The sequence below is a fragment of the Rhinopithecus roxellana genome, chromosome 3 (assembly GCF_007565055.1).
Source record: "Rhinopithecus roxellana isolate Shanxi Qingling chromosome 3, ASM756505v1, whole genome shotgun sequence".
NCBI classification, from domain to species: domain Eukaryota; kingdom Metazoa; phylum Chordata; class Mammalia; order Primates; family Cercopithecidae; genus Rhinopithecus; species Rhinopithecus roxellana.
Genome location: NC_044551.1, coordinates 103175420 through 103203269, shown reverse-complemented (window position 1 = coordinate 103203269; position 27850 = coordinate 103175420). Strand labels below are relative to the sequence as shown.

General features: G+C 33.9%; 1 protein-coding gene across 1 annotated transcript in view; it reads left to right on the top strand.

Moving 5' to 3' along the window:
- The window catches only part of SNX2 (sorting nexin 2), a 56506-nt gene extending 28908 nt beyond the window's left edge, over nt 1-27598 (top strand). The window contains exons 7-15 of the mRNA XM_010361410.2: nt 871-949; nt 9614-9689; nt 10625-10738; nt 10992-11085; nt 12844-13049; nt 19978-20121; nt 21299-21379; nt 21495-21566; nt 23506-27598. Of these exons, the coding sequence (XP_010359712.1) occupies nt 871-949; nt 9614-9689; nt 10625-10738; nt 10992-11085; nt 12844-13049; nt 19978-20121; nt 21299-21379; nt 21495-21566; nt 23506-23556 (917 nt within the window). The 3' untranslated portion in view covers nt 23557-27598. The remainder of the gene's footprint in view (nt 1-870; nt 950-9613; nt 9690-10624; nt 10739-10991; nt 11086-12843; nt 13050-19977; nt 20122-21298; nt 21380-21494; nt 21567-23505) is intronic.
- The last annotated feature ends 252 nt before the right edge of the window (nt 27599-27850 follow it).

The following is a 27850-nucleotide window of genomic DNA, read 5'->3' as shown; positions in this document are numbered from 1 at the left end:
GGCAGGCACTAATTTACTTTCTTTTTCTAAATATTTACCTATTCTGCACATTTCTTGTAGAGGGGGTCATGCAGTAGATGATTTTTTTGTGTGTGACAAATTCCTTCCACTTTGAGTCATATTTTCAAGGTTCTTTCATGGTGTAGCATATATTCAATATTTTGTTTCCACAGAATACATTTTTGAAAGGAAAAAGAACAGGAGAATAAAAGAGAAAAATCTACAGTCTAAAATTTCCCATACAGAAATAATTAACATGACTTATTTTTTAAATCTGAAGTTATAAATGACTCTGTGAAAGAGCTTTTTCTTTCAACCGTTATAAAACTAGCTATGATAAGTAAATAAGAACATGCTCTTAGAATCTGCAGGAGAGAAAACATAACAAATTCATGGATTACATTTATTTTTGTCATCCCAAAGTAAAGAATTTTAATTATTGCTCATGATAAATGAAAATGTTAATTGAGCTTAAATTTATTCATTTGAAATTCCATTATGCATATTGGGTTAGAAACACATTTTAATTTACCAGGAGTATAAAATACAACAGATAAGGGTTCTTTTTGATATAAGCTTTTCTGTAAATAAAAGCAGTATGGATCAGAAAACTATAAACATTTTATCCGTTCTCTTTATCTGTTCATTTTATCTGTTCTTAAAATATGTTTTAAGTATTTACCAAGTAAATATGTTAACATATGAGATTTAATTCCTCAAAACGTTTTTGCTTTCTAAATAAGATACTAGTTACAAGTTTAGGGCTGTTAAGTTCAAATTTTGAGTGTATTTTAAATTATGAAGAAATGATTATAAAAGACTTTCACAACAATATAAAGTCAACATGAATCTCATTCAACTTCTTCAAAGGGATGACCAAGGTCAAAGTGGGTAAAGAAGACTCATCATCCACTGAGTTTGTAGAAAAACGGAGAGCAGCTCTTGAAAGGTAATTCTAGACAGCTGTATGTTATTACTCTCATGTTTGTACTTTAAATGTAATTCCATTATATGGCACAATTGTGTTTTAATGATTAAATTTTTTCCAAGGTACCACTTGATGGCTCTTAAGACTGCTTTAAACTTTTTTAAGAAAATTACTTCTTTCAACAAAATACTATGTAATTATTCTGTATAATTTTTAATCCTCATCAGTAGTCTAACAAAATAACACCCATATTTCTATTACATGCTACAAGCAGGAGCATATAATAGAAAACATATAAAGACATGAGTTAGCTGGGGATAGAATTATATCATAGGTAGTCACCAAGAGTACTAAGAAACTGCCAAACTTGGAAAACATGGAAGTTGTGAATGGGGGGAAAAATAAAAATTTTTTGATAAAAATAATCCCGCTTTGGTCTTATTTAGGTTTCTAGGAAGTTATACCACATTCATGTACTGTGTTGGATAGTATAGCTAATTATAGTTCATCTAAATTAATTTTTCTGATGAGTTTTTACTTAGAATATTATTAAATACAGTGAGAAGTACAGTTTGTGCCCCTTTGTTTTTGTATAATTGATTTTTACTTGAATGCACAAAAGTATTAGTCTTTGCTTGAGTTGACTGTATACAATTGGCCCTCCATATCTGTGGGTGCCTCATATATGGATTCAACTAACCATGAATGGAAAATATTTGAAAAAAAAAATTACATCTATACTAAACATGTACAGACGTTTTTGGTCATTATTGTCTAAACAATACAGCTTAACAACTGTTTTCATAGTCTTTCCATTATATTAGGTATTATAAGTCTAGAGGTGACTTAAAGTATATGAGAGGATGTCCATAGATTATTATGCAAACACTACGCCATTTTCTATCAGGGAGTTCAACATTTGCAGATTTTGGTATCCGTAGGATGTCCTGGAACCAGTCCCCCACTGATACTGAGGGACAGCTATACTTAAAGGCTAATATATATGCTGTGTTTTCCTTTAGAGTACTTGACTCTACACATTTCCTATAGCTTTGAAGACTTGTCTTCATTGAAGCAGACTAAAACAGGGAGGGATGGGAAGATGGGAAGAACCCCACCTCCATAGTCTTAAAATTTTTCCTTCCTTGCTGTGCTGACAAAGTGAGAAAACAAATATAAATTATCTTAAAGCCCAGCATTTAAGACACAAGTTGGTAATTACCTAGGCTTGAAACTTTCTAATTTCATTTTTTTTTTTTTGGTTTGCTTGCTCTTTATTTTTCTCTGGCTTAAAATCAGTGGTTAAGGTGAATAGGACAGGTCTTGGGGGGGTGGTATCTATTTCTCTAGGTCGCAAATTATTTTTTAAAACTATTTCAGGCAACTTATTTCTAGTTTTCAGTAGTAAATTGTTTAAATTTTAAGAAAAATGGCACAGTGAAGTTAGATTTGAACAATTTGCATTAAGAAAAGCTAAAGAATATGTAGTTTAAAATCTTATACTAGAGTAGACTTAAAGATGGGATTATGTCTGTGAGAATCAGCAGTTACCCAGAAAAAGGATTTAAATTGCATCAAGAGAAGTTTAGGTTAGGCATTTGAATTGATTCTATTGTAGGAGAGGTCATAGACTGAATATTTTTAAGAATCAAGGTAGATAATGGTCTACCTTGATTTCACTTAGTCTTTCCTGAAAATGTAACCATGACCCTTTGAGAGACCTTTCAAGTCTTATTTTTCTAAGAGTAAATCTGAAGTATTTCAGATGGCATGCTTGATAAGGAACTTAATGAAGATTTATTGTACCAAGGACATATAATTTGATTCTATGTTTACCTTTCTTCTAACTTGACTGCATTGCATAGTACTTACCGTACCTTCATGTAGTATGAAATGTTGAGGAGAGTTTTAAGGGATATTGAAACTTGACCCAGTGTGTGTATAAAGACACTTTCTTTACTGATAAATTCTACTTGTTAAATGCTACCATAGTGGAATTTACAATAGTGAAAAAAAGAAAGAAACAGTATAGTATGAGGGAAAAGTTCATTTTCAATTAGAAAAAAAATCACTGAAGAAAATATAGGCATAAAGGTATAGAAGCAAAGGAACTGGAATGGTTCTTTTAATCTAATCATAATTCTTCTATCCAAGCTAATTTTCCTGTACACGTTTATTTTTTAATCTGTACAGGATTTTAAAACTGCATTTTTCTTGCCCTTTCATATAATCAGCTCTTCTAAAGTGATTTTTCTGTGGTATTTCTTAAACTTTAAACATCAAGCAGGTACATCTGTGGGATACCCAACCTAGTTGGATCTGGTGGGTTAGGGAAGTATTTTTCTTTGTATTACTTTATTTAATAGCATGATATTTATGTATTTGTTCAAACTGAGATAATCCAGATTACTATCTTGAATGAAAGGATAAATATCTGGTATTAAAGGTTAGGAAGCAAAAAGGAGTGGTTAAATACCCAAGTATCCCTGTGCCGCACTCACTAAAGTAAGCAGAGACTACCTCTATTAAGAGTAACCCTAACATCCCTCGCCTGGTTTTCTTGAGAGTACTTCAGATCTTTAGATCATATTGAGTGTATTTTATAGGTAAGGATACACATCTGCAAATACAAAAGGAGAAATTTAGAGCCTGATAATAAGTGTATAAGATTTATAATTCCTTTTCAGTTGAAACCTGTACTAACACTACATACTTTCTGTGTGACCTTAGGTAGATTACTTAGATGCATTCCTCTTTAAAGTGTAAGTGTGAGGCTGGGCGCGGTGGCTCACGCCTGTAATCCCAGCACTTTGTGGGGCTGAGGTGGGTGGATCACGAGGTCAAGAGATCGAGATCATCCTGGCCAACATGGTAAAACACTGTCCCTACTAAAAATACAAAAAATTGGCTGGGTGTGGTGGCGTGTGCCTCTAGTCACAGCTACTTGGGAGGCTGAGGCAGGAGAATTGCTTGAACCCAGGAGGCAGAGGTTGCAGTGAGCCGAGATCGTGCCACTGCATTCCAGCCTGTCGACAGAGTGAGACTCCATCTCTAAATAAATAAATAAATAAATAAATAAAATGTAAGTGTATCAGGATTGTGTTCATTTCAAGCATCTAAAAATCTGACTGGCCTAAACAGTTAATGTAGATTAATTAAGCCACTCTTTCAAATCAAAGAGTTTGGGGTAGGCAGCTGTTCAGGATTATCTCATTCACCAGGAAATTCTGTTGCTTCTTTCTGATGACTGATAATACAACCTTTTCTCACCAGTCTACTGGCTTTGAGTCCAAAGGTGTTAATTAACTGCAGTAGCCTCCTAATTGGTGTCCCTCATTCCATTCTTGGCACTTCTACTTTAATATAGAACTTACAGTAGTTTTATATATATTTATATTCTAAAATATAAATCAGATCATTTTTAACCCCTCCCCACCCTGGCCCCATGCCCCCATTTTACTCAGTAAAAGCCAGAGTCCTTTTAATGGACTACAAGACTCTATATTACCTGCACGCCTCACTGTGTTACCATTTGATCTCATATCCTCCGTGATCACTCACTCTGCTTTAGGCCAGACTAACCTTTTTGCTGCTTCTCAAACACCCTCGGCATTTTCCTATCTTAGAGTCTTTCAACTGCCTGCTCCCTCTGCCTAGAATTCTTTGTTCCTGGGTATCTGAATAGCTAACTCATTCCTTGTTCAAATTCGTATGTTCAAATAACACCTTTCAAGTGAAGCCTGTTTCAGTCATTGGCTTTCTTCTGACCTATTCTATTTATATTGCCACCAACCATGTCTTAAATACTTGGTGATATTTACCCCATTGTTCTGTCTTTTTTTCCCATAGCTTTTGCCACTTTGTCACATACTTTATCATTTGTATGTTTATTATGTTTATAGTTTATTGTCTATCTTGTACTAAAATGTAAGCTTCACCAGGGAAGGAATCTTAGTCTCTTGCTCACTGATGTCTTCCAGGTACTCAAAACCGTACTTAATAGGTAGTAAGAGCTCAGTAAGCATTTGTTGAATGAATAAGTGAATGTCATCCAAGACCCAGGCTCTTTCTACCTTTTATTCTCCCATTATGTGCACTTGTGTTTTAGTTTCAAGCAAGATAAATATTTGTAACTCTGTTGCTCTCAAGCATTTTATATAACCTACTTTATTTTGTTTTGTTTCTGGTAAGTAAATAAGAATTTGAAAGCCTTGAGTGATTTTTTCATCAGTAACTTGAAGTAAACTTGAAGAACAATTACTGAGCACCTCTTATTGGATGTGGTATTGATCAGTTCCATTTCTGTCTCTTTTCAGTGTTTCAGTTTCTCCCCCTACCTCTTTTCCTGTCTTCTTCCTACACTCATTTACCCTTTTTGTCCTGTGTCTTTCTTTTATATTACAACCGTCTCTGGTCTTAATTCCGAGTTGGCGTATGTTTATAAATATTTATTGTTTTAAAATCCATTTTATAGTTCTGTTCTTAATTTCAACATTATAAAAGCTTATATATATATAAAAGCATATTTATGTATACTTTTTTAGTTTTTAGTTTATATTTTTAGTTTATATATGTTTAGTTTATATGTTTTTAGTTAACATTTTTAGTTTATGTTATATATATAAACTAAAAAATATGTATAAACTAAATATAAACTATAAACTAAAAAACTAAAAAATACTAAACTAAAAAAAATAAACTAAAAAAATACGTACATGTATTTTTTAGTATATGTATTTAGTGTATGTATTTAGCTTTATTTTATGTTGCCCTTGAGAAGGAAGGTTTTACTCCCTTTTTCTGGAATATCGTTTTTCAAAATTGATTCTTCAGAATGCTAATACGTGGTAGAATGAAAAAGATCTATAGTCAATTGAGTTTCAACTACTATATTTATAGTCAATTGAGTTTCAATATTTCAACTAGGGTTATTTTCTGTAGGAGTTCTCACAACACTTAAAATGCTGTTTGATACTAATTTTAAAAGACAGGAATACGTATATGTTTCAAACTTTCTTGATATGGAATCAGTCTTTTCATGGAATAGTACGAGACTAGTATTCTACAGAACTCACTTTGGAAAGCTGTTTTAGAATATAAATGATACAAAGTATTTCCACTTAGGTTTGAAATATTAGAATCTTTCTCCTTCCTTTCCTTTCCTTTCCTTTCCTTTCCTTTCCTTTCCTTTCCTTTCCTTTTTCCTTTCCTTTTTCCTTTCCTTTTTCCTTTCCTCTTTTCCTTTTCCTTTCCTTTCCTTTCCTTTCCTTTCCTTTCCTTTCCTTTCCTTTCCTTTTCCTTTTCCTTTTCCTTTTCCCTTTCCCTTTCCCTTTCCTTTCCTTTCCTTTCCTTTCCTTTCCTTTCTCTCTCTTTCTTTCTTTCTCTCTCTCTCTCTCTTTCTTTCCTTTCTTTTCTTTCCTGTCTTTCTGTCTGTCTGTCTTGTCTTTCTTTCTTTCTTTCCTTCTTTCTTTCTTGTCTTTCTTTCTTTCTTTCTTTCTTTCTTTCTTTCTTTCTTTCTTTCTTTCTTTCTTTCTTTCTTTCTTTCTTTCTTTCTGTCTTTCTTTCTGTCTTTCTTTCTGTCTTTCTTTCTGTCTTTCTTTCTGTCTTTCTTTCTGTCTTTCTTTCTTTCTGTCTGTCTGTCTTGTCTTCCTTTTCTTTTCTTTTCTTTCTTTCTTTGATGGAGTCTTTCTCTCTCACCCAGGCTGGAGTGCAATGGTGCCTCGGCCTCCTGAGTAGCTGGGACTATAGGTGTATGCCACCACCCCCGGCTAATTTTTGTATTTTTACTAGGGATGGGGTTTCAGACTGGTCTCAAACTCCCTATCTGTGATGCACCTGCCAAAGTGCAGGGATTACAGGCATGAGCCACCTCACCCAGCCGGAATATTTCTTAGAGGTTAAGTACTAGATGTTTTGTCTTTCTTGGGTTTTTGTTTGTTTTTTACAAGTATCTGAGTTCCTGCTATTACCTAGCTGTTGTATGCACTGAGATGAGCAACTTAATGCAAACTGCCTTCAAGTAGTACTCAGTCTAAACAACTAAATAACTTATCTGATATATTGTGACAGAACTTCAGTGTTAAAATTGTAAGTCAAATTCAAGTGGGGAAATACCAACATTTCTCAAACCTGCAGGATTAATGTTCTTGCTGCATCCATTTTTTGGCTTCATAACATAGGCAGCAAAAACTTCTAAACCATAGCATAGGTTGTGTTGCAGATATCTGTTAAATGCTCTGGATCTAGTATAATGACTTCTTATGTGGACTACTGACTTAAAATAAAGTTTAGTATGCTGTATATTTTATTTAAATATATAAAAACAGAAGTTAACATTTTGATACTGATAAAATAGTCATTTTGATCAATGTATAGAATTTGACTTTAGAGAAGATTATCCTTTTTTGGAAACATTAATTTTAGGCATATTTTATAATTTTATAAAAAGGTAGAAATTACTGACTACATTTATTCTAAAGAAATAAATGTGTTATTAATTGTGAGTAAAAATATTATAACTGAAATATTACTGCATATAGTTAATAACTTGGGGAAAGATAGCAGTTGTTTTTAATGGGATTAGATGAATAATTGAGAATCATCAAATAGTTGACCTTATTTCCTTTTATGAAGTCATGATTGGTAATTTATTATGGGTGACAGGCACATGTGAGCTTTTCTAATAAAGGGAAATTGATTTCATAGTGGTGTCTCTCACTTTTTCATTTTTATTTATTTTATGTGGTATTCATTTATTTGATTTTATATGGTATCATATTTAGATGTTATTTACCAAAAACAGCAAAACCTTAAAAATAGAAATATTGAATAAATACCTTTGAAGAGGTATGGGGAAAATTTTTTTTCTTTTTTTATTATACTTTAAGTTCTAGGGTACATGTGCACAATGTGCAGGTTTGTTACATATGTATACATGTGCCATGTTGGTGTGCTGCACCCATTAACTCGTCGTTTACATTAGGTATATCTCCTAATGCTATCCCTCCCCCGCACCCCCCAGCAGGCCCCAGTGTGTGATGTTCCCCTGCCTGTGTCCAAGTGTCCTCATTGTTCCCACCTATGAGTGAGAACATGTGGTGTTTGGTTTTCTGTTCTTGCGATAGTTTGCTGAGAATGATGGTTTCCAGCTGCATCCACGTCCCTACAAAGGACATGAACTCATCCTTTTTTTTTGGCTGCATAGTATTCCATGGTGTATATGTGCCACATTTTCTTAATCCAGTCTGTCATTGATGGACATTTGGGTTGGTTCCAAGTCTTTGCTATTGTGAATAGTGCTGCAATAAACATACGTGTGCATGTGTCTTTATAGCAACATGATTTATAATCCTTTAGGTATATACCCAGTAATGGGATGGCTGGGTCATATGGTACTTCTAGATCCTTGAGGAATTGCCACACTGTCTTCCACAATGGTTGAACTAGTTGACAGTCCCACCAACAGTGTAAAAGTCTTCCTATTTCTTCACATCCTCTCCAGCACCTGTTGTTTCCTGACTTTTTAATGATCGCCATTCTAACTGGTGTGAGATGGTATCTCATTGTGGTCTTGATTTGCATTTCTCTGATGGCTAGTGACGATGAGCATTTCTTCATGTGTGTGTTGACTGCATAAATGTCTTCTTTTGAAAAGTGTCTCTTCATATCCTTTGCCCACTTTTTGATGGGATTGTGTGTTTTTTTCTTGTAAGTTTGTTTGAGTTCTTTGTAGGTTCTGGATATTGGCCCTTTGTCAGATGAGTAGATTGCAAAAATTTTCTCCCATTCTGTAGGTTGCCTGTTCACTCTGATGGTAGTTTCTTTTGCTGTACAGAAGCTCTTTAGTTTAATTAGATCCCATTTGTCAATTTTGGCTTTTGTTGCCATTACTTTTGGTGTTTTAGACATGAAGTCCTTGCCCATGCCTATGTCCTGAATGGTATTCCCTAGGTTTTCTTCTAGGGTTTTTATGGTTTTAGGTCTAACATTTAAGTCTCTAATCCATCTTGAATTAATTTTTGTATAAGGTGTAAGGAAGGGATCCAGTTTCAGCTTTTTACTTATGGCTAGCCAGTTTTCCCAGCACCATTTATTAAATAGGGAATCCTTTCCCCTTTTCTTGTTTGAGGTATGGGGAAAATATTGAAGAAAATTTAGTTCTTGTCAAGTGAGGACTCAAGCTAATTGTGATCATTTAAATATGCTGATATGCAAAAAAAATTGGTATACTCTTCCCCATTTTGGTGATAATAGCAATTTAAAACTTGGTTGAGTGGAATATATATAGTAATAATAATATGTTTCTTAGAACTCTAAAATTATAGTTGAGAATGTAATGACTCCATCTAAAGATAAAATTATTCAACAAACTCACATGCCCCTTTACAACATTAATACTTTGCAATGAGAAGTTTGGTAAGTTATTTAACCTCTCCCCACTCCGACCCCTTGCCATTTCTCTTTTTACATAATTATGAAAACTGGATAGTATATCAGTTTTCAAAAGATGAACAAAAACCTTTTTAATTATTAAATTGCTGTAAGATTCTAAGTAATTACAGTGAGAGCAGACTAATAGGAAGTAGTGAGGACATCTTTTTTCCTTGTATTTCTATTTTTTATCATTTTGTTGAAATATAATCCAAGATGCTACTGATAAAGGAGCAATTTTACTCTTAAATCTAGGTATCTTCAAAGAACAGTAAAACATCCAACTTTACTACAGGATCCTGATTTAAGGCAGTTCTTGGAAAGTTCAGAGGTATTATTTCTGTATTAAATTTTTGTATATGAATGTTCTCATTATTTGTCATTGTAATTTATATGACTATATATAGTAAATAATTGGGTCAATAGATGGAATAATTATTATTATTAGTTTTTGCTTAGTGCTTTGATTACCCTGCTAAATTAGTAGCAAAATATCTTTGCTTTGATACTTGTAGGATGATTAGTCCCTTTCATGAACACTTAAAACAAGATTTAAGAGAGTGGTTTATAAGTAGTCTAACTCTGAATGTCCTAAGTTGTTCCTCAGGCATCATGTTGAAATAAGTTTATTCAGACTTCATTTTAGAGAAAGAGAAAGTTGAATGTGTGTTTGCTTGTCTACATTTTGGTATCCTTATTGAGGTTTTGAAATGCAAATTTGTGACTTGAAAGAGCCTAAATTATAACCATGATGCTCTTTATGTTTGAAATGTTTGGTATAATTTTGGCTCTTAAGAACAATTTGAGTTCTAGTTTGAGTTTTTTTCTTTAATTTACTTGAGTTGCAGAATTTTTTAAAAACTCAAAATCACACAATGCTAACTGAGCATAAGGAGATTTTTCTCAAGACTTTCTTCTTTCCTTATAAACAGTTTATTTCTGTTAGCAAACAGGTGGCCAGTGTTAGGGTACTTGGCAATTTCTTAATATATTTTGACAAACAGGGTGTTTGTTCCATCTAAATGTAAACGTGCAGAAGAAAAGCAAATGGAAAGTCTATTTTTTAAGTTTTCCTTTGAGAATGTACAAGTAGTATATTTGAGAAATTAGATCTCACTACTGAAATGTATGAGAGTGAAGAAAATACAACCTCCTTTTTTAAATTTGTTGGGGGCGGGTAGGAAGGAGGGGGGATCACTTTTGTGCCCAGTTAAACCTCCAGGCTTTTAACCGGTTTGTTTGCCCTTATTTGTCATTCAATTCCAGCTGCCTAGAGCAGTTAATACACAGGCTCTGAGTGGAGCAGGAATATTGAGGATGGTGAACAAGGCTGCCGACGCTGTCAACAAAATGACAATCAAGATGAATGAATCGGATGCAGTAAGAGCTGATTTTTCGACTTGAATAATGAGATGAATTAATGAGCCCAACAATTGCATTTTAAAGCTGTACAAGTGGAAAATAGGATATTAATTTGCTTATTGAGTTTAGTTCTCAGCCACATCAGTTGGCCACCATGGTTATACATGGTTAATTTGTTGCTTTAAAACAAGGAATATAGCTTGGTATTGGTAACCTAATTTACAATGGTTTGTTCTTCCTAAATTAGCTCCATTTTTCATTTTTTTCTTAGTGGTTTGAAGAAAAGCAGCAGCAATTTGAGAATCTGGATCAGCAACTTAGGAAACTTCATGCCAGTGTTGAAGCCTTGGTCTGTCATAGAAAAGGTTTGTTTGCCTTATTACTTATGTGGTTAGCACCATAAAACTAGTGAAAATATTTTATTTAAATTTTATGAAAATAAATATGCTGAAGTCATTGCAGAAGAGAGAAAACAATCGTTTTAAGACAATATTTTCTAGTTCTACTTTATTATTTAAAATTTTTTGTTCTATTTTGATTTAATATCTAGTTTGGAAGTAGAAAAATAACGAGCTTAGAAAACTATTTGTTAACTGGTACAGATATGAGCTAAAAAAAGAACAAAGAAAACTATATTTGAATTTTGGATGAAAACTTGGTCACTTGATTAACTTTTTGTTAAGTATAGTTACAGTTAAATGGATGAAGATGTCTTATCAATTAGTCACTGATTGTAATAAAAAATTTGAGATTTGAAAATTGCTTTTTGAAAATTTTTTGGGAAGTATTTGTTTTGTGCCTCTCTTTCCTGTTATGCCCTTTGAAGTATTTTCTTCATTTTTGAACTACAATATTGACAAATCTGGGGGTTTTGCTGAAAATTCCTAGAAAATTTGAGTTGTAATATTTTAATTCATAGCGCAATTATAGTTTTTTTGGTTTATTTTTAAAGAATCCAACAATGTAAATATCAATTGTCCAAGATATTTAATAAGCAAATAATATGTAACATTACCAGCAATACATTTTATTAAAATAATTATAGAAACTTACTAATAAATTTATTATTGAAAGTAGTTTGTAATAGCTTTTGCCATTTGAATTATATATCTCTTAGGGAATGGGCTCTTTTGGAGAACTTTACATAATGTAGAGCAACAGAGCAGTTTCCAGGCAATGTAATTATTAGTCATTGACAGTGTTCGGTCTGTAAACATCTACTTTTCTTTATTTGAAATATCTGAAATGATCACATTCTGAATCTTTTTAGAAATTCTAATATTTTACTGAGATTGTTGTACAACAAAGGAAAAAAACAATAAAATTTATGTTAATTGTGTATATAATTTTACCTTTGCTCCTGTTAGCTAAATAATATTCTCATTAAAAATTATAAACGTTATTTTCAATGACAAATGTTTAAAGACCAGAAATGTGGTATAAATCAATTGTGAGTATTGCCAGTTCTTCACATATTAAAAATATATTTCATTTTTAGGAATGGACAGAGAAACAGTGAACATTGTGGGAGAAAAAACAGGAAGCAGATTTTTTTTTTTTTTTTTTGAGACGGGGTCTCGCTCTGTCGCCCAGGCTGGAGTGCAGTGGCTGGATCTCAGCTCACTGCAAGCTCCGCCTCTGGGGTTCACGCCATTCTCCTGCCTCAGCCTCCCGAGTAGCTGGGACTACAGGCGCCCGCCACCTTGCCCGGCTAGTTTTTTTTTTTTTTTTTGTATTTTTAGTAGAGACGGGGTCTCACCGTGTTAGCCAGGATGGTCTCGATCTCCTGACGTCGTGATCCGCCCGTCTCGGACTCCCAAAGTGCTGGGATTAGAGGCTTGAGCCACCGCACCTGGCCCAGATTTTTTTATTAAATAATTTAAACATAGTTCATGCCTTTGGAATATAAGCAGTGATTTGTCTGTGTTTTCAGTAGATCTCCGAGCACTTGGCATTTATGCCTGAGGCATTTTAATGACTAATTGTTTCATGTTAATTAATTTAAAATATTATTTGAGCAACTTGTGAATAAGTAAAATTTAGAGAAAAGCGGAAAAATCAATACAATATTTTAAAATTTTGCTAGCGAACACTAAAAGTGCATACTGTTTTTTAAATTTCAGAACTTTCAGCCAACACAGCTGCCTTTGCTAAAAGTGCTGCCATGTTAGGTAATTCTGAGGATCATACTGCTTTATCTAGAGCTTTGTCTCAGCTTGCAGAGGTTGAGGAGAAGATAGACCAGTTACATCAAGAACAAGCTTTTGCTGATTTTTATATGTTTTCAGAACTACTTAGTGACTACATTCGTCTTATTGCTGCAGTGAAAGTAAGCCCTTTCTTGCATTCTTCTCACTTGTGTGCTTTAAAAAGTATTTTGTTTCCTATTATGTGTTTAAATGTCTAAATTCCTCCTATACTAGCAAGAATAAAGTGGTTTCAAGGTAATTATACATAACTTAATACTTTCTTCCCTATAACTTGCACAGTACAATAGATAGAATTAATGTTTTTAACAGGTCTAAGGAATGACAGATAAGATAGAAAACATACATTTACTTATGTATTTGCTTATACAAGTTTGGAACTAACTAATAGCATTTATTTGCTCGTTCTAGCACTAACTGAAACTACTCACTGGACTCTATTGTCATTAGTAAAGCTGACTGTGTAATAAATAGGATAGAACCAGGAACCATTATTGCAGTGAATATGTTTAATGGGGGCTTTTTCATGAATTTGGATGTAATCAGACTTTGTATCCTCAAATGTGTAGTCACCATGTGTTTATAGATGAGATGGGACTAGATTAGATCATAAATTGTGTTACTGAATGGTAATACTTAAATATAATAGTGCAATTTCTGAATAGTTGAGAAAGTGATCCAGTTAGCAAAAATTACTATTCTACAGATATCTGCAGTATTCAGATAGTTAAACTGAACTGAACGTTACTCAGTGTATCATGTTTCAGAAGATACTTTAAGAATCTTTGAATTTTTGTTATGGATATTAACAACATGGGGTTTGGGGGGTACTGGGTGTTTACCTTTTACCTTGAATTTAAACATCTAGAAAGTTGGCCAGGAGCGGTGGCTCAGGTCTGTAATCCCAGCACTTTGGGAGGCCGAGGCAGGTGGATCACGAGGTCAGGAGATCGAGACCATCCTGGCTAACATGGTGAAACCCCATCTGTATTAAAAATACAAAAAATTAGCCAGGCATGGTGGCGGGCGCCTGTAGTCCCAGCTACTCGGGAGGCTGAGGCAGGAGAATGGCATGAACCCCGGAGGCGGAGCTTGCAGTGAGCTGAGATCGTGTCACTGCACTCCAGCCTGGGTGACAAAGCGAGACTGCGTCTCAAAAAAAAAAAAAAAAATCTAGAAAGTTAATGAGATCTTGTTCCTTACGCAAATTTTTTTCAGCTAAAGTCTGTGATCAAGTTAGTACTCATCTAGAGTGAGCATATTTATTGATGGTTCTGTTCTCAAGCTACTGGTGACATTTATTACTAGAGCATTCTTAGCACTTCAGAATGGTGCTTTATTTGATAAAATTACCAATTTTACTGTTTTAAATGTTGTTCCTTATGCTGTTGGCGATTAATTTTTCAGTATTTAGAAATGTTAATATAGATAGCAGTTGAGTATATATACTTCATTATATACAGGCAGCTTGTGATATACAGAGATCCAGTTTACAGATTTGTGCCACCTACTCTCACTTCTTACCAGAGCGCCCAATAGCATGAGAGCTGTTGTAAGAAAGTGTGACACTTCCAACAAACCTGTGGGTCAAAAAAGGGGAGTTGGGCAGTGTCTGTAAGAATACATACCTGGGCCGGGCGCTGTGGCTCACACCTGTAATACCAGCACTTTGGGAGGCTGAGGCAGGCGGATCATGAGATTAGGAGATCGAGACCACCCTGGCCAACGTGGTGAAACCCCAGCTCTACTAAAAATACAAAAATTAGCTGGACATGGTGGCGTAGGCCTGTAATCGTAGCTACTCAGGAGGCTGAGGCAGGAGAATCACTTGAACCGGGGAGTCAGAGGTTGCAGTGAGCCAGGAGCGCGCCACTGCACTCTAGCCTGGTGACAGAGAGAGACTCCATCTCCAAAAAAAAAAAAAAAGAATACATATCTGCTAGAGCTAGCCTGGAAAAAGACCCCCTGGCAGTGATGGCCTGCCTGTATAATGGATATTGATCCCTCAAAAACAGCTTTCCTCATACCCTAAGTCTTTTTGCTGTGTTGTTGTATTTCCTGAAATTACAGTTATATTCATGTTTTCCAAAATGCTTTCTATAGAACACTGGCACCAAAAGATGGATTACAGGTAGCTAAGTTTTGTATATAGTATCCCTGTTTGCAAGATTCAGAATGCATTTTAAAAGCTCAGAACTGATTAGGAGTGAAAAAGAAAACAAATTTTAATCTAGAGGCTTCTAAATTCATTTGAACAAGAATTACTTTCCAACAAATGTCTATTTACATATATGGAACACATTTGTGGAAATACTGAATTAATGATTCATTGACTGAAAGAGTTAAAGAGTTGTGGTCAATTTGCCTTCAGGTAAATTAAGCTCTTTAAGATTGGTTTCTACTGAAACCTAGCCCAGATCAACTGCACAAAGGAATTGAGATATTATGGAATGAGGTGACAGGTAATTTTTACAGTTTTTGTTTTTGTCATATTCTTTGTTTTGAACTAATTCACTTGTATTTGAAGAAATAATGCACATACATGATAGTTTTAATAGCCCAGCAAAGTAAGTTTCCCTGCAGATCTATGACCTGTAGTCTCTGACCTCAGTCATAAACTGTTAGGTTCTTTTGTGTCTTTACAGAATTAGCTATGCATGTACATGAAGCTAATTCTCTCCCCTCTGTCCATTTATTACTTCCATCCCCTTCTCTCCCTCCCTTCCTCTCTCAAAAAGGAATATACTGTGTTTAGTGTTCTTTGTCTGCTTTTTACACCCACTCCACTTAATAGAGCAGTCTCCCTATCAACATAGGTAGATGTCTTTTTAATGGTTGTATAGCATTCCATCATAAAACATTTAGATACACCTTGAATTATAGTCTAGTCTTTTAAAAAATCAAGTATTTTGATAAGTCTTTGGACATAAAGATTCTATAAGTAGGATTGCTGACCAAAGGGTATATGCATTTTAAATTTCAATAAGTATTGCCAAATTACTGTTCAAAAAGATTTTGCCTTGTACCCTAACATACCTAAACCTACATGTTTCTTTTTACTACCACCCAAGAATGAAGGTTGTTTTTTTATAAGTTGTCATTTACTTAGTGTGAATCAAGACATCTTCACAAATGGTAAGCCATTTTACATTTCTTTTTCTTTCTTTTCTCTTTTTTTGAGATGGAGTCTTGCTTTGTCACCAGGCTAGAGTGCAGTGGCACGATCTTGGCTCACTACAACCCCCGCCTCCTAGGTTCAAGCAGTTCTGCCTCAGCCTCCTGAGTAGCTGGGACTATAGGTGTGTGCCACCACAGCCAGCTAATTTTTGTAGTTTTTGTAGAGACGGGGTTTCACCTTGCCAGGATGGTCTCCATCTCTTGACCTTGTGATCGACTCACCTCGGCCTCCCAAAGCGCTGGGATTATAGGCATGAGCCACCGCACCTGGCCCTACATTTCTTTTTCTATGAATGAACTGTTCATGTCCTTTGCCCAGTTTTTGTTTGCTTATTATCTATTTTGAATAGCTGCTTAATATTAATTAACCTTTGGTTTTATCCATATCGAGTGTACTTTTCTGATGACAGTTCTTCAAATTAGGAATACTTTGGGGATTAATATAGAGCCATTGTTGGGATCAAAGAACATCAGAAATTGGAACACCAAAGAAAAAGCTAAATTTTACACATTTCGAAATATTGCCTAAGCCTGGCGTTGTGTCAGGAAACTCCTGTTTTCCTCTTTTGTATAGTACGTGATCTCTGAAATTTAGAACTATAAGTTTTGTCTGTATCCTTACAAGCATTGTCATGTATTGGGCTTCTTTGAACCACTAGAGTAGGGTCAGAGATTGAGGGCAATGGTTCTTAATGTTTTTAGCACTAGAACTCTTCATAAATAATTTTTGTAGGGGATCCCAATTTATAAAACATACTAAAAAAAATTTTAACTAAAAGATGGGTTCCCCAAGGGGTTTAAACGCTTTATTGTTTGTCTATAGATACTCAGCACCTCTTCAGAACTCCATGAAGCTGGGCAGCATATTTTTAGATTAACTGAATTATAATATAATTAAAATTGTAGCTTCAAATTTCCTGATGGGCCAAAAAAACTGTTAGACATCTGGAATCTTGTCTAATTGAGAGCAGCTTGCATACAAATGTATGCCATAAATTAGCAGAGGAACGGAGGTCCTAAATGGATGATCCCTGTAAACTTAACCCTCTTATAATGGTTCTACTAGAGTGGATTAGTATCTTGACATGCAAAGGGAAACATTGTTATGATTTAATTGGTTTAATATAGCATTGTTAGAAATTTGACTGGTGCTGGTTCTTTTTTTCGTTTATTTTCTGTTATTTTGTTACAAAGGTAAGAAAACAAATGAAGAAAAGGTTAATTTGTATATTTAAGATCAATTTTTTTTCCCTGAAATAACCTGACTTTAGTAGTCTAACTTTTATCATAGCTCCTACATCTGTACCACAATAAACATGTACTGTTCTGGAATACTATAAGATAATAAATTGGACAGGGACCAAATTAGTTTAGATTTAGCATATCAATGGAAAGCCAGTTGATATACATTGAGAACTTAAGCCAATATTGAATTAAAGGGCATGTACATTAACTTTTTCCTTGTATTGGTACATATTTTAAGGAATCAAATTGTTACTGAACAGAGGAATTTATAAATGAAGAAAAGATATGACCCTGTTCCCCTGAAGCAAGACTAGGCCTAAAATCTTACATTACTTTTTGGTTGGTCGTGTGTGTGTGTGTGTGGTGAGAGAGATTGTCTTAAATCAAGCCTTTCCAACATGCAGCCGAGGACAGCTTTGAATGCGTCCCAACACAAATTCACAAACTGTCATGCATGGCCGAGCGCAGAGGCTCACGCCTGTAATCCCAGCACTTTGGGAGGCTGAGGCGGGCGGATCACAAGGTCAAGAGATCGAGACCATCCTGATTAACACGGTGAAACCCCATCTCTACTAAAAATAAAAATAAAAAATAAATTAGCTGGGCATAGTGGCGGGTGCCTGTAGTCCCAGCTACTCTGGAGGCTGAGGCAGGAGAATGGCGTGATCTTGCAGTGGGCTGAGGCAGAGTTCCCAGTGAGCTGAGATCGCACCTCTGCACTCCAGCCTGGGCGACAGAGCGAGACTCCGTCTCAAAAAAAAAAAAGTAAAAAAAAAAAATCTCATGACTTTTTTTTTTTTAGCTCATCGCTTAGTGATAGTGTATTTTATGTGTGGCCAAAGATAATTGTTCTTCCATTGTGGCCCAGGAAAGCCAAAGAATTGAACACTGTTGTTTTAAATGGTAGTAACTTTTTCTGAATCTATTCGTGTTAGATGTGTTACTTTTGGATTTTAGCCTAACTGAATTTGACTATAGCGAAGTTAATTTATAATAAGGGATGTTTTAGGGAAAATGTGGTACTTTAAATATAAGCAAAGCAGACAAAGGGGACAGTAAGATTCACTTAATGTAAGAAAAAGTATCCGAGAAGACAAATACAGCAAAGTGGATTTAAATACCCATAGATAAGGTGCTTTGATTGCTAGTTTGCCGTGGATATCTGTTGTCCTAGTTAATTTAAAATGTTCACGATCTTTAAGAATTCTTTTGGAAAAATACTTTGATTTCTGGTTGACTGGTTTTTAAATGCTATTATCACATTTTAAAAAATTGCCATATGATATAAATGCTGCCTAATTATACATTTTTTCCATAATACTAAGCTATTCTTTGCACTTTTAATAGAAAGCTTAACAGTTAACTACATTTCCATGTGTATGTTATTTAGAAGTAATCCATAATGGCTGTGCCTACTGATTATTAAGCATCCACTAGGTTAAGACACTATGCAATAATATACTCCTCATGTTATTTCTAATCCATAAATGTAAACATCACTTCCCCTTTTATATTTGGGAGCATTGCAGCTTGGAGAAGTTCAGTGAATTTACCCATGGTCATACAGTGACAAAACGAATATTAGAACCAAATTTGATTTTCTCCAAAGCCTGCTTTTTAAAAATACACTAACTACATATTTTTCTCTTCAGCAGATCCCTATAGGAACATGTATTTTTATTACTTCGTGGTTCAAAAAGTTTTTTATTTGTAATAAATTAAAATAACTTGGGTTTAGTGCTTCCTGGTTCACCCAATTTATTAATGTTTACTTCATGAATGTTTGATTAGTAATTACTAAAATAATTTTAATATTTCTCTAACGTCAAGCCAGAAAGGGGATTCTTAGTGGGTTCTCCCATCCTATCCATCATTTTTCTCATGAGACTTCTAATTACTCTAATTTGTCCATATTTCATTTATTTTCTCTATTCACTTGCTCTTGCTCTGCCAGACTCCTTGAGAGAAGTCATGGATTTGGTTGACTTATTATATTAGGATCTTTTTGTCTATTTCTTCAGTTCTGCAGTGTATGTATAAAAATAAATATATAGTCCTCTTTTCATCTTTTGCCCTTTTCATCTTGTATAAGACTGTCTTTTTATTCATTTTGTATATTTTACTTTTTGATTGCTTTGCCTTTTTTAATTTGCTATGGCAATTTCTTCTACCACATATCTTATGAGTTTTTCACATTTTGTCTTTTCAATTTCAGACATGTTTCTAATACTTAATATGCTTCTGATATTATTTAACGGGAAAATTTCCAGTGTAGGTATGACACTAGCATTTTCCTATTAAAGACATCTTTCTTCGAAGCGTAAAACGCTGTTATAAATCTTATAAACCACACTAGCCTAAAGGCTAGTGATGAAATGGCTTTGAATGTAGTTTTTATTCTGAACATGTTTCATTCAGTGACAGGGTTTTTTTTTTTTGTTGTTTTAAGCAAATGAATATGGAGATTATTTTCTTTGATATTGGCATACTTACTTTCAGTATCTTAGTATATTAGAATAGGACTTAAATACTTGGTTTTATTGCTTTCGGTATGATAACACTTCTAGTGTTAATGAAAGTATTTTAAATGTTACTCTTACTTAATAGCATTATGTTATTCACTTATAGGGTGTGTTTGACCATCGAATGAAGTGCTGGCAGAAATGGGAAGATGCTCAAATTACTTTGCTCAAAAAACGTGAAGCTGAAGCAAAAATGATGGTTGCTAACAAACCAGATAAAATACAGCAAGCTAAAAATGAAATAAGAGAGGTGATTACTAAATGCTTTATCTCTTAAGTTTTTCATGAGTCATTCATATATACATAATTTTTCATAATTTTTTTCTAAACCATTCAACACGCAGCTATTTTTGCATATTTTTATGAACTGTGTGAGAATTACTTCAACATTTTGATCATTATTAAAATCTCCAGAGCCCTTTGTTACTTATGGAACAGATAAAGAAGCATACAAGGGAAACAGCTAAAATTAACCTTTACATTAATAATTACACATTTATTATTAGATGGTTAATTTTATTTCAGATTATTATTTTCTGTCTAAAAATGGTTTTGGAGCTAGATCTCTCCCACATTTAACTGTCCAGGCAACATTATCCCCCATATATATGTATTATATATGGTATTTTAGTGAATTTGTATAAGTTTATTATAATTTATACACTTTTCTTACCATGCTTCAATAAGGAAATTGAAGAGGTAGGACAACCTTTATATTACTAAAAATAAATGTACCTGCCCTTTGAAGAGTATGTACCAGTGTTTTGGTTACACAGTGGGAAAAATATCATTTCATTGCTTAAATCTTCAGTTATTTTAGTTGTTTCATTGTTCACTAATCACAACATTTTGTTGTTTCTGTACTGAATTTAATATTTATTGATGGTCTTCAGTAGAACATAATTCTACATTTTTTTCCAATCTGATCATTTTACCATTACAAAAATGTTTTTAAAATGTTTATCATATAATTTTCCTAATTTAAAGTATTTCCATCAGCATATAAATTTTGATGAACACATATCCTTGGATTTAACAGTATTGATATATTCTGAAATAATTACTGATATAAAAAAGTAATTAAGAAAATTACACTGTAACACTGATAATTTATTTTGTGGTGAATTGTATGCCCAAAATCTTTCCTCTTAGTTATATTTAATTAAACTTTGGATATTGTAGTTTGTTAAGTACAGTGTTGAAATATCTTAATATTGAGCAAATCTGTGGAATATTAATGGAAATTAAGCTAACATGCATTTCTGTTGGTTGATAGTTAAATACAATTTCTGTTGATGCTGAATTGTGCTTTACCAATATTGAGCTTTCTCAGGATTTTCAGGTATTGTGATTAAGTGAGCGGTCATGACAGTACTATACTTCTTTTTGAGATAAGCGTAAAATATTTCTTTGTTTGTTTTTATTAGTGGGAGGCGAAAGTGCAACAAGGGGAAAGAGATTTTGAACAGATATCTAAAACGATTCGAAAAGAAGTGGGAAGATTTGAGGCATGTATAATAATTTTGCATTTATCTTAACAACATGGTCACATTTTGCTGCAATTTTGTGGTAAAGTTGAATTTAGCTTTCTACTAACAGACTTTTAAAAATGTACTTCAACAGAAAGAACGAGTGAAGGATTTTAAAACCGTTATCATCAAGTACTTAGAATCACTAGTTCAAACACAACAACAGGTAAGCCATTTTTGTTTATAACTTAAACTTATAGAATTTGTTTTTGGTATACTTCCTTATTTTAAAAAGATGATTAATGAACTGGGCTTTTAAACTCAAGAATAAGAAATGGAAGACAGAAAGCCAGTGATGGTAAAGGATAAAAGGGTAAACTCATTGGAAACTATCTCGGGTTTTTTTTTTTTTTTTTTTTTTTTTTTGCCTCTGCTTAACACTCAGGCAGTGATTGACTTTTCCCAATTTTAGGCCATCAGAAACCTCATGGGCAAGTTTCCCCTTTCACTGTCTTTCTAGTTTGTTTTCTTTGTTGGTCAGACCTGTTTGAGTAAATTCTCATAGTAAGTTCTTCTCTTCCATAACAAATAGAACTTAAACTAAACAGTTTTTCAGAATTAAAAAAAAAACTGTACTGTTTTCTTTTTGCTTTATTTTGTTTGGGGTTGGTGGTGGTTGAATGCTGCAAGTGGCATTTGTCTCCTTTACCATGGATTTTAATGGTATATTAAATAAAAAGATAATCGTAGAAAATTTTCCTATATATTTTAATGTAAATTAGAGTAATATCTTGAATAGAAGGATTTTTTTTCCAGTTTTAAAACGTGGATCTAGAATGTCATTTGTGTAAAATAGGTTGTTTTTGAATTAAGTGGTATTATCTTCAAATTGTCTTTAACTTTTATTTAAATAGTTCATAAAGTTAAATTTTTAAAAATGTGAAAATAAGTCATATAACCTTGTTTTTAAAGGAATTGTTTTAAACATGACTTCAGTTTATATTTCAGTCTGTTCTCTGGACTATTCAAGGAAGACTGACAGCTAATTCTATCCAGTCCTTTTTTTTTTCTTGTTCAATATTTTCTTTTCTTCCTCCTTATATTCCATTTTTCTTGTCTAGCAATAACGTAAACTATCAATATGCTCTGCATTGGGAAATCTTATCACTTTATGCTGGAAAAGGTCATTGTAGTTGTATTATTTAATATATGGTAACACTGTTCTATGTAAAATTTTGCATAAAATAAAAAATTGTGCATTAAAATAACTATTATTTTACATCAAAAATAAAAGTAGCCAGGAGTAATTAATGTTTTAAATAATTTATATATGAACTATATTGACAGACTTTAGATAAGGAAATTAAAATGATTCCTTTAAGAATTGGACATTGGCTGGGTGCGGCTCATGCCTGTAATCTCAGCACTTTGGGAGGCTGAGGCGGGTGGATCACCTGAGGTCAGGAGTTTGAGACCAACCTGGCCAACATGGAGAAACCCCGTCTTTACTAAAAATACAAAAAAATTAGCTGGGCGTGGTGGCGCGTCTGTAATCCCAGCTACTCAGGAGGCTGAGGCAGGGAATCGCTTGAACTGGGAGGTGGAGGTTGCAGTGAGCCGAGGTCATGCCATTGCACTCCAGTCTGGGCAACAAGAGCGAAACTCCGCCTCAAGAAAACAATAAAAAAAAACCCAGACATTAGTAAGTATTAGTCATTGTTAAGCTATTTGTATAGTTTTTTTTATGTTGTGTTTGCTTTTTTTCCTTTTTTTTTTTTTTTTTTTTTTTTTGAGACGGAGTCTCGCTCTGGTGTCGAGGTTGGAGTGCAGTGGTGTGATCTTGGCTCACTGTAACCTCTGCCTCCTGGGTTCAAGCGATTCTCCTACCTCAGCCTCCCGAGTAGCTGGGATTACAGGTGCGTGCCACATTGCCAGGCTAATTTTTGTATATTTAGTGGAGACGGGGTTTCACCATGTTGGCCAGGCTGGTCTCAAACTCCTGAACTCGGGTAATCCACTCACCTCAGCCTCCCAAAGTGCTGGGATTACAGGTGTGAGCCACCCCACCCGACCTATGTAGATTTTTGTTAATGCTGTACAGGATATATGCATATAAATGACAAAAAGGTAATGAGAATAACTTTTATTTTAATTTTCATTCACAGCTGATAAAATACTGGGAAGCATTCCTACCTGAAGCCAAAGCCATTGCCTAGCAATAAGATTATTGCTGTTAAGAAGACTGTCAATGTTGTTCCAGTTATGTTGAATTCCACAGTGAAATCATTTAAAACCATCTAAATAAACCACTATATATTTTATGAATTACATGTGGTTTTATATATATACACACACACACACACACACACTTCCGACATTTTATTACAAGCTGCATGTCCTGACCCTCTTTGAATTAGGTGGACTGTGGCATGACATTCTGCAATACTTTGCTGAATTGAACACTATTGTGTCTTAAATACTTGCACTAAATAGTGCACTGCAAGACCAGAAAATTTTACAATATTTTTTTTTCTTTACAATATGTTCTGTAGTATGTTTACCCTCATTATGAAGTGAATTATCAATGCTTTGAATAATGTTCACTTATACATTCCTGTACAGAAATTATGATTTTGTGATTACAGTAATAAAATGATATTCCTTGTGATATATTAGTAACAAATTATTTGGGTATTTAAACATATTAGTAACCTTTTCAAAGCATTTTTAATAGGAAGAAACTTTTTCTTCTAGATGTATATAGGTGATGCTATGATTCCTTAATTATTTTAATTGACAAAGCTGAACTCAGTAAATGACTAAATGAAGCTTAAGTTTACTTATGAAACCATCATAAATCAAAGAACATTTGTCTCTTGATTGTCTTGGGTAAAGAACAGAATAATTGTCTTTGCTTGTTTTTAACTATTTCTATTACAAGTGCCCAATTTAAGAATTAGGAAAAAAATGTATTTATATACTTTTACAAGTCCAATGGATTTTGTTCATCTTCTCGTTATCTTCAGAATCTAGTACTTTGCATATATTTAATTTATTCTTGTCTTTTGTTTTATTTCTTTTAAACTAAAAGTCTATCATCCGTGCTCACAGTTGACAAGGAATGGTACCATGTTAAAATATACCATGACTTGATGAATAAGCAAGCACAACACAAAGCAAATTTGAAGTAAAGTGAAATTTAGTTTGCCTTGGGCAATGTTTTTACCCATTCTGTATGCTACTTAGACAGCTGTTATCTAATCCTTAATGCTGATGAAAATTTAAGTTATGGCTGGGTGTGGTGGCTCACGCCTGTAATCCCAGCACTTTGGGAGGCTGAGGTGGGTGGATCACCTGAGGTCAGGAGTTCAAGACCAGCCTGGCCAATATGGTGAAACCCTGTCTCTACTAAAAATACAAAAATTCACCAGGCGTGGTGGGGCGTGCTTGTAGTCCCAGCTACTTGGGAGGCTGAGGCAGGAGAATCGCTTGAACCAGGAAGGCAGAGGTTGCAGTGAGCCAAGATCATGCCATTGCACTCCAGGCTGGGCAACAAGAGTGAAACTCCATCTCAAAAAAAAAAAAAAAAAAAAAAAAATTATGACTGGTGTCAGAGCTATTTTTGTTTTTTAAAAAATATTCTTACAAACACCTCTCTTCTTGAGCTTAACCACCACATCTCCCTTCCATAGGAACAAGATACGGTATGTGTAACTAAATCCTCTCTAGCCAGTCACTGGATACAATTTATGTATCAAAGTATTCTTAGCATGTGTTTGCTTCTACTTTAGTTGAAGTGTTAAACCTTCTATAGGTGTTGTTCATATTTATACTCCCAGACCCCAGAAGAGTGGCTGATACATTATAGGTTAATAATAAAGGCTTGATGGGCCAGGCACAGTGGCTCACATGCCTGTAGTCCCAGCTTCTTGGGAGGCTGAGGCAGGAGGATCTCTTGAGCCCAGGAGTTTGAGGCTGTAGTACACTATGATCATGTCTGTGAATACCCACTGCCCTACAGCCAGCCTGGACAACATAGTAAGACCTGTCTCTAAAAAAAAATTTAAGACTTGATAAGTTGAACAGGGAAAACAAAAGTTTGCTCTTCTAAAAAGAAACTGAAGCAGAAATAGTACAATTGTCTTTTGTTGCTTCTGGGAATACTTTGGAGAAATGAATAATTCATAGTAATATATATCAGATGCTATCTTGTTGCTCCATTAATATTGAGCAAAAGATAGGCTTACCAGGAGTAGTTTCACTAGAATGATGTCCTAGTGTTTTATCCACAGTTATATTACTACAAAGGTATAATTTACACATGGGATATTCAAGTTACTAAAATCTTCCATTCAGATGTGGTACGGTAGAATATTCAGTACCTCCAAGTAAAATAATAAATATTTTCAGCCTTGATTAAACTCTATATTCCATTCCAGACTTCTATTTCCCTGGCCCACATTTACTAAAAGATGAGTGTGCTGGAAATTTCAAGTATTATATGAGCCTCTGATACTTACCAGTATTTAAACAGGATATAATTATTTCAACACTGTACCCATCAATCTTCATTTCTCCTTTTCAGATATCTAAAATGCTTTCATCCCAAATAAATAAAACAAGAACATTAATAGTGCTAATAATATCTTTTCATTGGATAGATCTGAATTTAATTGTTTTGTTTTTTAATGAGATCAAAAGTTAAGGATGAAGGCAGGATAATACTGTGAAACAGGCTGAACTTGGGATCAACATACATTTGTTCAGTCTTAGTAGCTGTATGACTTTGGGCATATCACTAAAATAAAACAAGTACAGAAAACTCTTGATTCCTGAAGTGCCTTTCTACTTCAAAATATTTTGTTTACAATATCAAACTTCAGTATAAATACTATGTTGGAAAACAATTCTAATCAAAGAACTTCTATTAAGTAAAGACAAAATGTGTAAAAATATGACTTCTAACACATAGATTTCCTTGACTGTATTTTCTACTGAACTATTTTCAAGTATTCAGCTTGTTTTATACAGATATATTAATCTCAAAATACCTTTGTTTCATTGCTGCTACTTTTTTCTTTATTTAGATCTAGTAAAGTTCTCCACGTTCATTGTATTAATGTTGGTGCAAAAGTAATTGCGTCCTTTGTCGTATAAATTGTTTTATAAATGGCTTTATGAAATAAGCCTTTTAACATAATCAGCTTTCTTTAAAGGAGGAAGTCAGATGAACAGAGAAGGAAAGTTATATTCCTTTACAAATGCTCTTAATTTTAATGTCTAAGGGAATTATAGAGACTTCCATTATTCTGCCTTAAATAAGGGATGTTACTTCAGTTTTCTTGTCATGGCTCCCTGCATAGGCAGTCATGTTAACAAGAGTCGGGGAGATAGCAGATATTCCATAATAGTGACTGCAGATAGGCCAAAGTCATTTTGTTTTAAAGGAAGGGAGGTCGCTGGTAGTTAGGTGGGAAAATAACACCTGTGAAAAGGAAGTCCAAGTCACTGGCTCAGGGACTTTGGAGGCATTTTCATATCATATTCACTAGTCAAGAAGCATGTAGATTATATGCATGAGTGACATAGTCTGTTTCAAACTATTAGAAAAGAGACAATAGAATCACCCACCCTCCTCCTGACACACACTTCCTTATGTAAAATCAGAATCAAATAATTATCATTCCTAACCCTCACAGTGAAGGATTTGGTTTCATGTAACAATGAAAGTAGATCATGGGTCAGACATAGAAATAGCAATAAAAGGGAATTACAAGATAAATGTGAGTAATAGTTCATTTTCCTGCATTTGTGATCAGGGCCATGAAGAGAGGTCATAGTAATCTGTGGAGAAGGTCCTTAAGAGCATAGAACAATATAAATATAATATGAGCCATATATATAATTTTAAAATTTTCTACAGCCAAAATTTAAAAAGTAAAAAATTTTAATAATCCAGTAGCCCCAAAACGTTATTTTAATATATAATATATTGAAGTTACAAGATATTTTACATTCTTTTTTTGATTATCTGATGTATATTTTACACTTACATCACATCTCCATTCAGACCGGCTACAATTTGATCAATTGTCACATGTGGCTGACTAGTGGCTATGATAGTGGACAGCATAGGTTTAGACAATGCATATTCAACTATTCAACTTGTTTTATATTGATAAATCTCAGAATGCCTTTCTTTCATTGTTGGTACTCTTTTTAATTATCCAGATAAAGTGTTTTCCAAGTTTCATTGTACAAATGAAATGAGTTTACTGTGGAAATGAAAATGGAGAATAAGTCCAACAGCTAGTTTATTTATCATCCTGAACCCAGTAAAGAAATCAAAGCTGAATAAAAGGGACTCCTAGTTGTTGCTCTCAAGGACAGGTATAATTTAGGTGCAAGACTTTGTAACATAATGTTTTGCAAGTAGTGGATGTTCAATATCTACAATAAATGAATTGTTTGTAGTACTGTATTGCTTGACGGAAGTTTATAACCTGTCTA